At 33.2% G+C, this 15,167-nt stretch overlaps 1 protein-coding gene across 1 annotated transcript in view; it reads right to left on the bottom strand.

The window, feature by feature from the left end:
- Nucleotides 1-2,755: 2,755 nt before the first annotated feature.
- The window catches only part of LOC140044132 (uncharacterized), a 30,872-nt gene continuing 18,460 nt past the window's right edge, over nt 2,756-15,167 (bottom strand). The window contains exons 19-20 of the mRNA XM_072088612.1: nt 12,522-12,618; nt 2,756-3,003 (exon numbers count right to left, since the gene is read on the bottom strand). Coding sequence (XP_071944713.1) covers nt 2,756-3,003; nt 12,522-12,618 — 345 coding nt within the window. The remainder of the gene's footprint in view (nt 3,004-12,521; nt 12,619-15,167) is intronic.

Genomic DNA, 15,167 nt, shown 5'->3' with positions numbered 1-15,167 from the left:
CCAATGTTGTATGGCCTACATTTATGACAAATGTGCTTACGGTATTATGAATGATTACTATAGCCTAAAATCTCGTTTTGTCTGTGATTATAATTAACAAAAATTAGAATTATTATATATCAAATCCAATATTTAATTCTTCTAATCAAAGAAAAAGTTTACCCATCAGTAATTGTCTGCGTCTTTGTATGTGCGTGTGTCAAATTATATACAGTACAAATAATTTAAATAATATTGTAAATCATATTTCTTTTTATATATTTTTTCCAATATACGTAACAAATACATTATTTTCATTAATACCAAATATATAGAAAAAATATAAAACCTGGTTAAACATTGTAATATTTAAAATTGTTTCAAAATATACTATAAGAAATAATGAAGTGATCCGGGAGTGCTCTCCGTGAATAATAATATAGCAACAATGAACTGTGTATAACAAACGACTTATTAAAGATGTATGTAACGTGTACGGATTATGGATGGAATAACGCTATCTTCTTTGTGAAGCATAATGATACATTTTGCAGATTGCGTTTTACCAAGAGAACACATGCATTCTGTTTAAATTCAAGTACAGACATCAATTCTCTATGAATAATAATATAGCAACAATGAACTGTGTAAATAATGAAGTGATCCGGGAGAACACATGCATCCTGACAGCCTTCAACGTCTCGGTTTGGCAGCATTCTCCAAGCAAATATTTGCTTGCCGTTTACGTGAGCAATTATCTTTTGCCGTTTCATGGTCAATTTTATAGATGAACGTTCGGCTACATACTGTCCAAACAACATCGGTTGACAGATTTCGCTGCCGTAAATCACTCCCTGGCACGATAACAGGTGTTTAGCAAAAGCGTTGACTTAATTCAAATTTCTTGGTGTATCCATCATTTCACCTGTTTGTAAAGTGCTCTTCAAAGTCGTCTGTAAAGTTACAACGTACATGGTGACGTCCTTGAAGGCAAATACCAGTCTACCATCACTCTCGGCAAACATGAAAATCCTTTAGGCTTCATGAATCGAAACTGGTACTTGGATACTCATTACACGATCTTAATCGTCGGGACGAAACTCTTGAAATCTGTTCCAACTCTTTACCATCCCACATTGCTTAGTACATTGAAAAAGACTCTGTTCTGTCGAATACTATCGACATTCATCTTCTGTCATTATGATGATTTTGAAAGCCATTAATGAAACAAAAATTATAAAAAACTATTATTAGGTATATGTTTATTATATATGTGAGGAAAGCACGCAAGCTATGTTTCAACAATGCTGAAGTACAAATTATAACAAAAAACGGAAAACGAACGCTGGCTCCTCCTCAAGTCGGTTATGTTCCTCATCCCAGCATATAAAGGGATTTTCACGTTCTATCGAATGTCAAAGTCGGCCGAATAACAAGAAAAGAATGGCTGTCTTTAGACAGAACCTTTCAGAAATGCGTATGTCGTTCAGAATGTCCGATGGGAGTGAATGTAGCATATTCTTGTATGAGCTCCGGTGTCACGTGGGGATGTAATTTCTTCATGGTAGATTTATATTCCTTTTGCATAGCCATCTGTGCATGGAGGTATACCTCCATGATCTGTGTGGCTGCTATAAAAGACCTTGGAAGACACAAGAGTCCCTGTGGCACATTAATGTTCTCTATGACATCGAACAGAGTGTTTGGTAGGAAACTGTCTTTTCTATTCATTTCACGTTTAATACCACCCAGTACGTTATGATACATGGTTAAGACGTCGATGTTTGCGTTTTCTATAAATTCGCCAAAATCAACCTTAAAGTCTACGCTCTTGATGCACTGCCAAGTGGTCCTTTTCAGTTTCAATATCGGTTTTCTCAACAAATCTTCTGGCTGTGCTATAGTTTGATGCATGAAACTCAATACTTTTCGAAATCCGTAAATCTGCTCTGGGAACAACGTGCCATTGATTTGATTATCGTATACAGATGTATACGATAAATATTCGTAAAACGATGAGTGCCTGGATCTATGCAATTCATAGCCTCTGGTCAACACAACTCTTTTGCAAATCTCTTCAAAGTATTCTATGCTTTGAGTTTTCTGCTTTTCCTTTTCGGATCTTAGCAACATTATTCCTGTTTGGGATCAATGTTCTAAAGCCGATTTTCCACTAGGCGAATTTGTTCGCGCGAATCGAACGCGCCAGCTTGTACGCATGTGTATTCATGTTTACGTCTTCCAAATCCTTCTCTACGCATGCGTATTAGCTGACGCCTTCGATTCGCGCGAACAAATTCGCCTAGTGGAAAATCGGCTTAACACTGTTTTACTACCGTTTCCATATCGCTTCCCCAGGCATAACGAGAAAGACCATCGATGTGTTAATAGTTTAGCTATTTTAATGTAATGTTTGTTTCATTATCAAGAACAGTATTGCACGCACCATTGTCAATAATATTATTACAACCGATTTCTAATACATTTGTATGCTTGCATCAATCAAGGCGCTTTCATGAATTTCAATTTAACATCATCTCCATCTTTGTAAGAAATCAAAAAAAGAAAACAAATAATTAAAAAAAATTAAAATACGATTTATAGTTTGTTATTACAGAAATATTAAAACATTGTAAACATACGATAAGAGACACACATCTGCATACGACATTTTTTTTTCTTTTTTGGCTAGAAAGTTTTATTTAGAAAACAAAATAAGAACACGATGTATCACAAACATACGATAACAGGCACACATCTGTATACGATAATCAAATCATGTCGCATACGACAAGATTTCTACCGACATAGGCTCACATACTGCCGGGTCTACATTACATCGTTGAAAGCACTCATCCGATAATACGGGAATTGTTTCTGAATAACCAAACAGAGTGGGAACGCACCTTCCTATGTTTTCACCCTCTGAGAAAAAGCAATGAGAACCAAACAGGCTGCATCCATCATTGTCAGGTACAAGAGGCCACTGATCATTGATATCAGATCTATTTAAGCTACACGTTTCTAAAGAATTTTTATTTATATTCTATTCTATAAGTTCGTATAGGCGCTCTACAATGAACAGAGCGCCTAACAACACTAGTAGGCCTATTATTAATTAAAGAAAAGTTTTTGATGTTTAAATAGAGTTGCCGAATTCGACAGGAAGCGCGTTATGTTCCAGATCCGCGGAGAGGTGATAGAAAAAGTATTGTCCCCAGCTTTCCGATTAGATCGTGCAACGAAAAGTCGGGTGGGATCAATTAGAGGAGAGAAGTCGAAATTAAATGAAAGCGGATCACGGTTAAATAAAAAAAGGTATAAAGGAAACAGAGTAAATACATTTATGAACAAAAACAATAATTTTGTACACGATTCTTTTTTTTATATGAAGCCAATCGAGATATTTCAATATAAACCATCCGAAGGCTGATACCGTCCACACGCAAACACAGCCTTGTTTCTGCAATCGCTGTAATCGTTTAAGATCAACTTCGCGGGCACGGGCGTGAGCACCAAGCAAGAGCGAGTTAGCATAGTCAAGGCGGGACAGGATTTTGGCATGCATCTTTAAGCGTGGTTCCCACTAGAACGCAACGCATGTATCGACGCAATGTGCTGTATTGCGTAATCATAAGTGGGAACCGACGACGCAATAGTGCTGCAAACATCGTATGTTTGATTTCACGCAGGCGGGGGCAAACACAGTGATTGGAAGGGCATTTTTAATATATTTACGACAAATTACGGAGTTGGTAATTCAATGACTTGCATAAAGCATTTACTTGAGAGGACATATTCAAAGAGCTATCAAACATCACACCTAGAGTTTTTAATACATTTTGAAGGACGAATAATAATATTGTTATCTAATTTTAATTCAAGATCTGGTAGCGCGACACGATTACTTCCAAAACAAAAGAACTCAGTTTTCTCCTGATTTAACTGTAACATATTAGCCTACTAATCATCCATTTATTAATTTTGGATATGCAGGAAGTCAAATGTTTAAGTGCATTTTGATAATCATTAACAATTTTGGGTCTGTATATCATCGGCATATTCATGAATTGAGTGGAGCTGTGGCTTGGTGGTTGTGATGCTTGGCTACCAATCTAAGGGTCCTGGGTTCAAGTCCTGTCATATGTCAGGGTTTTTTTCTCATGACAATTTACAACTCCACTCCCAAAGACTTAATAATAAGTCTTTGTTTATGTAGAGCATCTTGTGTATATGTTTGTCTTGTGAAATTATTAAATAGTTTATCCATCCTGTGATTGGCGGGTTACTCGCTGTTGGATGAGTATGAAATTAAAAAAAAGAAAAAGAATAAGGACGTTATGATTACGAATGATATCACAGATAGGAGATGTATATAAGATAAAACCCAAGTATTAAGTACTACGATCTGTAAAGCATGAACTGTACCACGATTTAACCGAACCACATTATACCAACAAGTTGATCTAACCTTTGCAAAAATAAATCATACCGTCCCATCGATCGCATTCATCACAACACGTCACAATATGAGTACCGTCTTTAATGATTTAATGCACGCCTATTTTTCGTTTTCTCTGATGCATGCGTCGTGATATGATAGAAAACGGCCATACACCGTCAACGTACACTGATCCAATTCCGATTCACATTTCGCAAAGGTACAGTAGTGAAAGAGTTGTTTCAACAGTTTTGTTGTTTCCATGCGTCACAATCGGTTCTAATAACCAGGAAAACCAATATCTTGTCGCATCATAAACTACACGAGACATGCAGACGTGATGAAAATGTTTTTGAAAATCCACTTTGTATAGACGCTTCTATGATATATGGCGAAGGACGGGATCTGCGTTTTCAAATTGTACGAACCTGTTCAATTTGGTTGGAGCAATAGATTGCCAAGCACTGGTTGCATGGCTGTAACCGCCAATGATGCGTCGTGCTACTCCGTCTAGTACGTCGTAAAGAAAAGGATCCTTTACTCGTCACGTGAATCGTTCATTTGCTCTATCCACAAGCTTTGTTGTTTAAATCTGTAAAAATACTGACTGTTGACCAGTTGACTGTTTTGTGTAATCGAGGTAGCTTTGTCCAATAGTTTATTGTCTGTTCTGTCAAAATATCAACGAAACGAGTCGGAGGTATTCTGTTCGGAATGTCAACGTCGGCGACCATCAGTTGATTTGAGATTATTGAGATTTTAGTAAGAACAAAGAATATATATCACAAGAATGAGTATTCCGCGATTTTTGCATGATAAATTTGTAACAGAAAGTGATGCCCGCCCTCAGATGGGATGCGAATGTATACAGACTAAATAAGACTTGATTTAATAGAATATTATAGGCCTACATGTCACATTATGATTAAATAGAATTAGGATAATATATTTTGCAATTGTAAAACATTTTATAATGCATATATAATACCAAACTAGTGTACATTCACTTCTACAGACAATTATTTACTACCATGTTAAATTAGTTCACAAAAAGCCTAACAGCAACACCAAAAATCAACGAAGCGTTACTCAGCACGGCCTATTCTTTACCATTGCCGCGTACTAACCTACGCCCGGTAAATTAAGTATTGTTTTTAAGATATAAATTAGTATAAAATACATGTTATTAATAGGATACAATGTTAAATTTCATTAACATTTATTTGTTTTACCAGAAACAAGTTAAATATAGAAATATTATTAAACTATCCTTCGTGAAAACGCGTAAACACCAATTCACGCCCGGTTGATGAAGCGAACTGTTTATTCGGCAGTTTTTAATACATACATTGCATGAAACGAACAATTAAATATCCAAACAGCATTTAACATGATGTTGGCATGTAGTTGATAACATTTTTTATCATGAAAATACTACCGGTGGTGCAGGCTTAGATTAGTGTAACCGTCACAAAAAGTTGTATCCGTCCTTACTTATGGCGGCGCCCTACCACATGGACAATATTACTGTTACAGGGAAAATTGCGGATTACTCATTCTTGTGACATATATTCTTTGGTAATAACCATTTTCGGCTCAGCTTTTGCTGTTGCCCCCAATGGACTGTCAATAATGGGCCGAATAATTACAATAACAACAACCCTTGTACCACAGACTGGTAATACATTAAATCCCCTAGTTTGCATCATTTGCTGAGCCATAAACTGCATTTCTCATAAAGCACAAAATAAATCAATATAGTAATTTTCTGATAATTTCTTTGAAACATAGCAATCTATTATAACAAACATAGCTGATGCACTACACATGATGAATAATTCATAATGTTTGCATAACCTACCTACAGAAAAAAACATTTACAAAAACTATTATATTAGATTGGTATTCTTCTTTCAATTTATTGGATTTTTAAACTTCATAAAAATTGCCTCAAAATTGCAGATAATTTCCATCTTAAAATACCAAATGTAGTTAACCTAATATTGTGGCAGCAGGTAAAAGTTGTGTAAACAATTTAATGACTATCAGCCTGTACACAGCCAGCACTCACCCTCTTTAGGTGAACATGTCCTCATTATATAAGTAAATTATATATCAATATTTATATATTTTATTTGTTTATATGAGTGACTAAATTGTTATCAGTATTGTAACTGTGCATTATTATTGCTACTATCACTATTGTTATCTGTTAACACACATCCACCTAAAAATCCCATATCATATAAACACACAATATTAAATGTGTTCATTTTTACAATTGTCTATATACAAAAATAAATCATCTTATTCACATTTTATTTCCTAACGTATATAATATAATGTACAAAGCTTTAACAATAAATCATCTTATTCACATTTTATTTCATAACGTATATAATATAATGTACAAAGCTTTAACACTTACAATATTATGAAAGTAATTAAAATTAACTCTCAATGATTGATTGTAAAAAAAAGCATACACAAATATAAATTTGAAAAAAAGACAAAGCAACTAAAAACTAAAACTAAAAAGCACTTGAAATAAACTACTTTGAAATAATTAAATAATAAAACAGTAAAAAAAAAACATACACAAACATAAATTTGAAAAAAAGACAAAGCAACAACTAAAAAGCACCTGAAATAAACTACAGTGAAACATTAAATTCAAGGTAAAATCCTAGATAAAAACAGTTTAAAAATCATTATTGGCTAATAATTACTGAGTATTTCAATACAACTAATACAGTTTATGGGGTGTTGTGTTCACAGTGTGACACTGCTTTATGTTATAACTCACAAATAATACAGTTGTTCCCATTGTGGCAGTGTGACACTGCTTTGTGTTATAACTCACAAATAATACAGTAGTTCCTATTGTGGCAGTGTTACACTGCTTTTCCTCACAATAATACATTTGTTCCTAATGTGGCAGTGTGACACTGCTTCATTTTATAACTTACAAATAATACAGTAGTTCCCATTGTGGCAGTGTGACACTGCTTTGTGTTATAACTCACAAATAATACAGTAGTTCCCATTGTGGCAGTGTGACACTGCTTTATGTTATAACTCACAAATAATACATTTGTTCCCATTGTGGCAGTGTGACACTGCTTTATGTTATAACTCACAAATAATACAGTAGTTCCCATTGTGGCAGTGTGACACTGCTTTGTGTTATAACTCACAAATAATACAGTTGTTCCCATTGTGGCAGTGTGACACTGATTTATGTTATAACTCACAAATAATACAGTTGTTCCCATTGTGGCAGTGTGACACTGCTTTATGTTATAACTCACAAATAATACAGTTGTTCCCATTGTGGCAGTGTGACACTGCTTTATGTTATAACTCACAAATAATACAGTAGTTCCTATTGTGGCAGTGTTACACTGCTTTTTCTCACAATAATACATTTGTTCCTAATGTGGCAGTGTGACACTGCTTCATTTTATAAGTTACAAATAATACAGTAGTTCCCATTGTGGCAGTGTGACACTGCTTTGTGTTATAACTCACAAATAATACAGTAGTTCCCATTGTGGCAGTGTGACACTGCTTTATGTTATAACTCACAAATAATACATTTGTTCCCATTGTGGCAGTGTGACACTGCTTTATGTTATAACTCACAAATAATACAGTAGTTCCCATTGTGGCAGTGTGACACTGCTTTATGTTATAACTCACAAATAATACAGTTGTTCCCATTGTGGCAGTGTGACACTGCTTTATGTTATAACTCACAAATAATACAGTAGTTCCCATTGTGGCAGTGTGACACTGCTTTATGTTATAACTCACAAATAATACAGTTGTTCCCATTGTGGCAGTGTGACACTGCTTTATGTTATAACTCACAAATAATACATTTGTTCCCATTGTGGCAGTGTGACACTGCTTTATGTTATAACTCACAAATAATACATTTGTTCCCATTGTAGCAGTGTGACACTGCTTTATGTTATAACTCACAAATAATACAGTTGTTCCGATTGTGGCAGTGTGACACTGCTTTATGTTATAACTCACAAATAATACAGTTGTTCCCATTGTGGCAGTGTGACACTGCTTTGTGTTATAACTCACAAATAATACAGTTGTTCCCATTGTGGCAGTGTGACATTGCTTTATGTTATAACTCACATATAATACAGTTGTTCCCATTGTGGCAGTGTGACACTGCTTTGTGTTATAACTCACAAATAATACATTTGTTCCCATTGTGGCAGTGTGACACTGCTTTATGTTATAACTCACAAATAATACATTTGTTCCTATTGTGGCAGTGTGACACTGCTTTATGTTATAACTCACAAATAATACAGTTGTTCCCATTGTGGCAGTGTGACACTGCTTTATGTTATAACTCACAAATAATACATTTGTTCCCATTGTGGCAGTATGACACTGCTTTATGTTATTACTCACAAATAATACATTTGTTCCTATTGTGGCAGTGTGACACTGCTTTATGTTATAACTCACAAATAATACAGTTGTTCCCATTGTGGCAGTGTGACACTGCTTTATGTTATAACTCACAAATAATACAGTAGTTCCCATTGTGGCAGTGTGACACTGCTTTATGTTATTACTCACAAATAATACATTTGTTCCTATTGTGGCAGTGTGACACTGCTTTATGTTATAACTCACAAATAATACAGTTGTTCCCATTGTGGCAGTGTGACACTGCTTTATGTTATAACTCACAAATAATACATTTGTTCCCATTGTGGCAGTATGACACTGCTTTATGTTATTACTCACAAATAATACATTTGTTCCTATTGTGGCAGTGTGACACTGCTTTATGTTATAACTCACAAATAATACAGTTGTTCCCATTGTGGCAGTGTGACACTGCTTTATGTTATAACTCACAAATAATACAGTAGTTCCCATTGTGGCAGTGTGACACTGCTTTATGTTATTACTCACAAATAATACATTTGTTCCTATTGTGGCAGTGTGACACTGCTTTATGTTATAACTCACAAATAATACAGTTGTTCCCATTGTGGCAGTGTGACACTGCTTGATGTTATAACTCACAAATAATACATTTGTTCCCATTGTGGCAGTGTGACACTGCTTTATGTTATACCTCACAAATAATACAGTTGTTCCCATTGTGGCAGTGTTACTTTTAAATATTTCTATACGGGGAGGTGCCGCAATTACGGGTATTTTTTCGAGGGCCTGGTAGCACAAGTGTGGGAAAATATGGAGAGTTGGTAGCACAAGTGTGGGAAATGACAGAGTGAAATTAGTAGTTTAAGTCCCTGGCCCGCCCACCCGTGTTACAAATTTTCATTCTGGAATATTAAGAGAACTAGGGCCTAACATTAATATATGACATGTCAAAATTCATTGCCAACAATTGAGTGGCTTTAAAGCTCATAAGCTGTATTAGGACAGGTATGTAAAGTATTCCCTAATAGTTTCATCAAAGCTCATAAGCTGTATTAGGACAGGTATGTAAAGTATTCCCTAATAGTTTCATCAAAGCTCATAAGCTGTATTAGGACAGGTATGTAAAATATTCCCTAATAGTTTCATCAAAGCTCATAAGCTGTATTATGACAGGTATGTAAAGTATTCCCTAATAGTTTCATTATTGTTTGTATTATATTACAGTTCATTGTTATATCAATTGCACCAATGGTGAAATATAAATGCAAGCTACATTTCATCTTTAAACTTCAGCTGTCTGTATACTCCTTAAGGACAGAGAAGTTGTAAATCGGAATCACTACTGCATGAATTTTTGCAAGGTTAAATATTTGTCTTGAAACATTATTACAATAACCGATAAATAATTTAATAATACAGTCAACTCTCCAAAACAGGACAGCCTTCTTGGTATTCTGAACAATTTGGGACATTAAAAAGGTATGGTTTTGGATGAACTGATGTTTAATAAAACTTTACAGGTTCTTTACAATCAAATTCAGATTTTGATTGGTTGTTATTAAACTGTTATTAAATTGTAGTCACTTTTTAGTAATTCTGATTCTCATATATTGTCACATTTAAATTTGATCTATTCCAATAATGTAGCAAGGCTATCCATGTCATTGTCTTTAAGTAGTAGAATGTTAATTCAGTGTTATGTTGTCACATGTTATAATTATATTGTTATCTTGTATTCTATCTATTTCAATAATGTAGCAAGGCTATCCATGTCATTGTCCTTAAGTAGTAGAATGTTAATTCAGTGTTATGTTGTCACATGTTATGTATTGTTATCTTGTATTCAATCTATTCCAATAATGTAGCAAGGCTATCCATGTCATTGTCCTTAAGTAGTAGAATGTTAATTCAGTGTTATGTTGTCACATGTTATGTATTGTTATCTTGTATTCAATCTATTCCAATAATGTAGCAAGGCTATCCATGTCATTGTTCTTAAGTAGTAGAATGTTAATTCAGTGTTATGTTGTCACATTTTATGTATTGTTATCTTGTATTATATCTATTCCAATAATATAGCAAGGCTATCCATGTCATTGTCCAGTTTCAGTTTCAGTTTATTTTCCATTTCAATTTATGAACATAAGATAAACAACTTATATGGATGGATAACCGTAAGAGCGAAGCTCGTTAGCCGGTCACCCGTTAGTGCAGTGACATTACAGACAACATAAAGACAAGACAAAGGTGCAATACATAACAAGACATGTGAACACTTGTGTTTGCAACCCCTTGGATAAAATAATATATTTATATAAAGGAGAAAATTAGATAGTATATTTCTTTTTGATCATAAAATGATAATTTTTAACTTACTTCTGAAGAAGGTTAACATGAAGATTACATATAGTTATTTTTATTTTTACTAGTACATGGTAATAAAATCTGAATATCATCTTTTAGATAAAAAATGTAATAGATTTACATACACACACATATATATGTATGTTGTTTAAGTAAACTTAAATAATGTTACTCTACTAATTAAATAATATAACATAATATTACTGATACGTTGATAATAAACTGTGAATAAATTTCTTCTTAAATAAACTTAAGGTACATTGGTTCTTAATAAAATTGCTTATATCATTCCACAATATAGGTCCTTGCCGTTTAATGGTATTCATTCCCAGGTCTGTTCTGAAATTATGCGGACGCAAATCATTTAATGTTCTTGTATTATGAAAATGTGTTTCTTTTACCCTAGCCCAAAAAGTATTGAAATTACTTGGTAGATTATTATTAACAAAATTAAACATAAAATTTGCTTTTTGTAATTTATGAATATCATAGATTGTTAAAGTTTTTAATTTTAAAAATAAGGGTGCAGTATGGGCCAGCCAGGATGAGTTTGTACAGAGTCTAATTATTTTCTTTTGTTTTAAATGAATGGTTTTCAAATTGCAGTTGTTTGCATCTGCCCAAATAAGATTACAATAATATAAGTATGGGAGAACTAATGTGCGATATAAAGAAAATAAAATATTCGGTGCGAGAGCATGTTTTAGTCTAAATAAAATGCCAGTATATTTAGAAATAATGTTGGATATATATTCTGTGTGATTAAACCATGTTAGTGCTTCATCTATAATTACGCCTAAAAATTTAGTATTAGAGACCTGTGAAATAGTAGTATTGTCAATCATAATTTGAATATTGTGATATTGTCGTCTACTATGCTTATTTTTAAAAATAATGTAATTTGTTTTAAGTATATTAAGTGATAATTTATTAGATTTAAGCCAGGAGGAAACTTTATTTAGTTCTTGATTTACTGTCGTAATGAGTTGTTTAATATTTTTATCAGAAACTACTATATTGGTGTCATCTGCGTATAAATAAAATGAGAAATTATCGGAAATAGAAACAATATCGTTTAAATAAATTATAAATAATAATGGGCCCAAAATGGACCCTTGTGGAACCCCGCATCGAATTATATTAGTTGTTGATTTATGATTGTTATACACGGTGAATTGGGATCTGTTGGTTAAATAACTCTTGAACCACTCATAGGCGATCCCTCTAACACCGTAATGATAAAGTTTTTTGAGAAGGATTTGATGGTCTATGGTATCAAATGCCTTTGCGAGGTCCAAAAATATACCCATAACATGATGATTGTTATCAAGTCTTGTAACTATATCATTATACGCTTCTAGCACTGCCATGTAAGATGAATATTTACTACGAAACCCGTATTGCTGGTCATAAAGTAAAGTATTATTATTTATAAATTTATATAGGCGATTATGGATAATTCGTTCGAAAAATTTTGAAAACGCTGGCAATACAGATATTGGACGGTAATTTTGAATTTTATTATAAGAACCTGCTTTGTGAATTGGTACTACCTTTGATATTTTAAGTTTAGTTGGAAAAATACCAGAAAGGATAGACATATTGAAGATATGTGTTAGAGGAATCGCCAAGGAGTGGATAACATACTTTATGATACTCATTTTTAAATCGTCATATCCCGGACTTGAGTTTGAATTAAGTAAGTTACATGTGCTAATTATTTCATTAACATCGGTTGGTAGAAAAAACAAGGAATTAATTGGTGATGATAAGTTCTTCAGATGATTCCTAAATTCATCGTTTTGGGTTGATTGAATTTTTGAGGCAAGTTCAGGACCAACATTACAAAAATAATTATTAAAGCTGTTAGCGATTACGTTAGGGTCATTAACTTCCGTCTCATTTATTTTCATATTATCCTGTAAGTGGTAATTTTGTTTTCGACCTAGAAGTCCATTAAGAATATTCCAAGTTTTCTTTAGGTTATTTTGGGTTTTATTTAGTTCTTCTGTGTAGTATTTTTTCTTTGCGTTTCTGAGTATTGAGGTAAGTATATTACGATAGCGAGTAAATTTATTTTTATTTGTGAAGGTTGGCGATGAAATATACTTTTTATAGAGCTTATTTTTACGATTTATAGATTTTATAATGGTTTTAGTAATCCATGGATTTCGAGGAATGCGATTATATTTAGATTTTTTGTGCTTAGATTGTATAGGAAAACATGTATTGTATGTGTTTGTAATCTTGTCTGAAAATATATTATATGCTATTTCAGGCGATTGTTCTTGAAGTACATTGTTCCATTCAGTTGTTTGTATCGTGTTTATGAAGCGATATATATTTTGTTGTTTAAATGACCGTGATCGTGTGTATCCAATATTACTTTTGTGTTTAACTTTCAGGGAATTTGTGATTTGAAAAACAGGGTAATGGTCTGTAACATCCCATATAAACACACCAGATTGGATAGGATGTGTGATTACATTAGTAAAGATATTGTCAAGAAGAGTGGCTGATCTATGCGTTATTCGTGTTGGTCTATCAATAAGGGGAAACATATTGTTCATGTAGAACATATTTAAAAAGTCATTAATTGTTTTATTCATATTAACACAAAGTAAATCAAAATTAAAGTCCCCGGATACATAGCATTTCTTGTTCTCTTCTGTTACTTTTAATAAGGTATCATTAAGATCTGAAATAAATAAGTCTGTGTCTGTCCTGTGTGCGCGGTACACATTTCCAACAATTATATTTTTAGAGTCAGGATTAATGATTTCCACAAATATCGATTCAGAATGATCGTTATTAGTTAGGTTATTTTTAATTAAATTTAGATCTGCTCGGGTTTTAAAAGAAATAGAATTATGAATATATAAAGCCACTCCTCCACTTCTTCTGTCACGACGTGGGGTGTTAACCAGCGTATAATCCTCAATATGTATTAAATTACTTTGTTCAACATTAAACCACGTTTCAGAGAGGGCAATGATAGTAAAATTATGTTTAAGATTTGAAAGAAAATGCATTATACCTTCCTGATTCTGGTTAAAACTACGTGTGTTCAAGTGCAAAATAGAAAAATTGTCACTGGGATACTCTATTTTACAGGTTAAATCACATAGGTATTTACAGCTAGTGTTATAATCGGTATTTGACATATTTAAGTTGTCGTGGTGGATAGCAGAGTGGATAGCGTCTTCATACAAGAACGGGTTAAGTTTCAAGCTTAACATTTTATTGTAGTCAATTGTGTTATCAAAACAATACAAAGCAAATTTAAATTCATTGTCATCTACAAAATGGTTAAAAGGTAATATCTCTCCAGTACAATTAAAGCAAAACCAGTTTTCTTTTATATCAAGGTTCGGATAAATACATCTATTATGATAGTACATTTTACACAGTGAACAGAGAGTTTTGGGCTGCTGGCTATGAATTTGTTTAAAACATGTATTACAATTAATCATAGGCCAATGCAATGTGCAACAAACACAAAAACAAATAACACTTATTACAACTTATGTGGATTAAGTAATGAATAGGTAGGTACACAGTGTTCAGAGATAAGCATTTCAAGGATCACCATCAAAAGTATAATTGTAATTCAGTCAATTATAAGTAGTAGAATGTTAATTCAGTGTAATGTTGTCACATTTTATGTATTGTTATCTTGTATTCAATCTATTCCAATAATGTAGCAAGGCTATCCATGTCATTGTCCTTAAGTAGTAGAATGTTAATTCAGTGTTATGTTGTCACATTTTATGTATTGTTATCTTGTATTCAATCTATTCCAATAATGTAGCAAGGCTATCCATGTCATTGTCCTTAAGTAGTAGAATGTTAATTCAGTGTTATGTTGTCACATTTTATGTATTGTTATCTTGTATTATATCTATTCCAATAATATAGCAAGGCTATCCATGTCATTGTCCTTAAATAGTAG

This window comes from Antedon mediterranea, chromosome 3 (genome assembly GCF_964355755.1).
Source record: "Antedon mediterranea chromosome 3, ecAntMedi1.1, whole genome shotgun sequence".
NCBI classification, from domain to species: domain Eukaryota; kingdom Metazoa; phylum Echinodermata; class Crinoidea; order Comatulida; family Antedonidae; genus Antedon; species Antedon mediterranea.
Note: the sequence above shows the minus strand (reverse complement) of the source record. Positions and strands in the feature narration are given on the sequence as shown.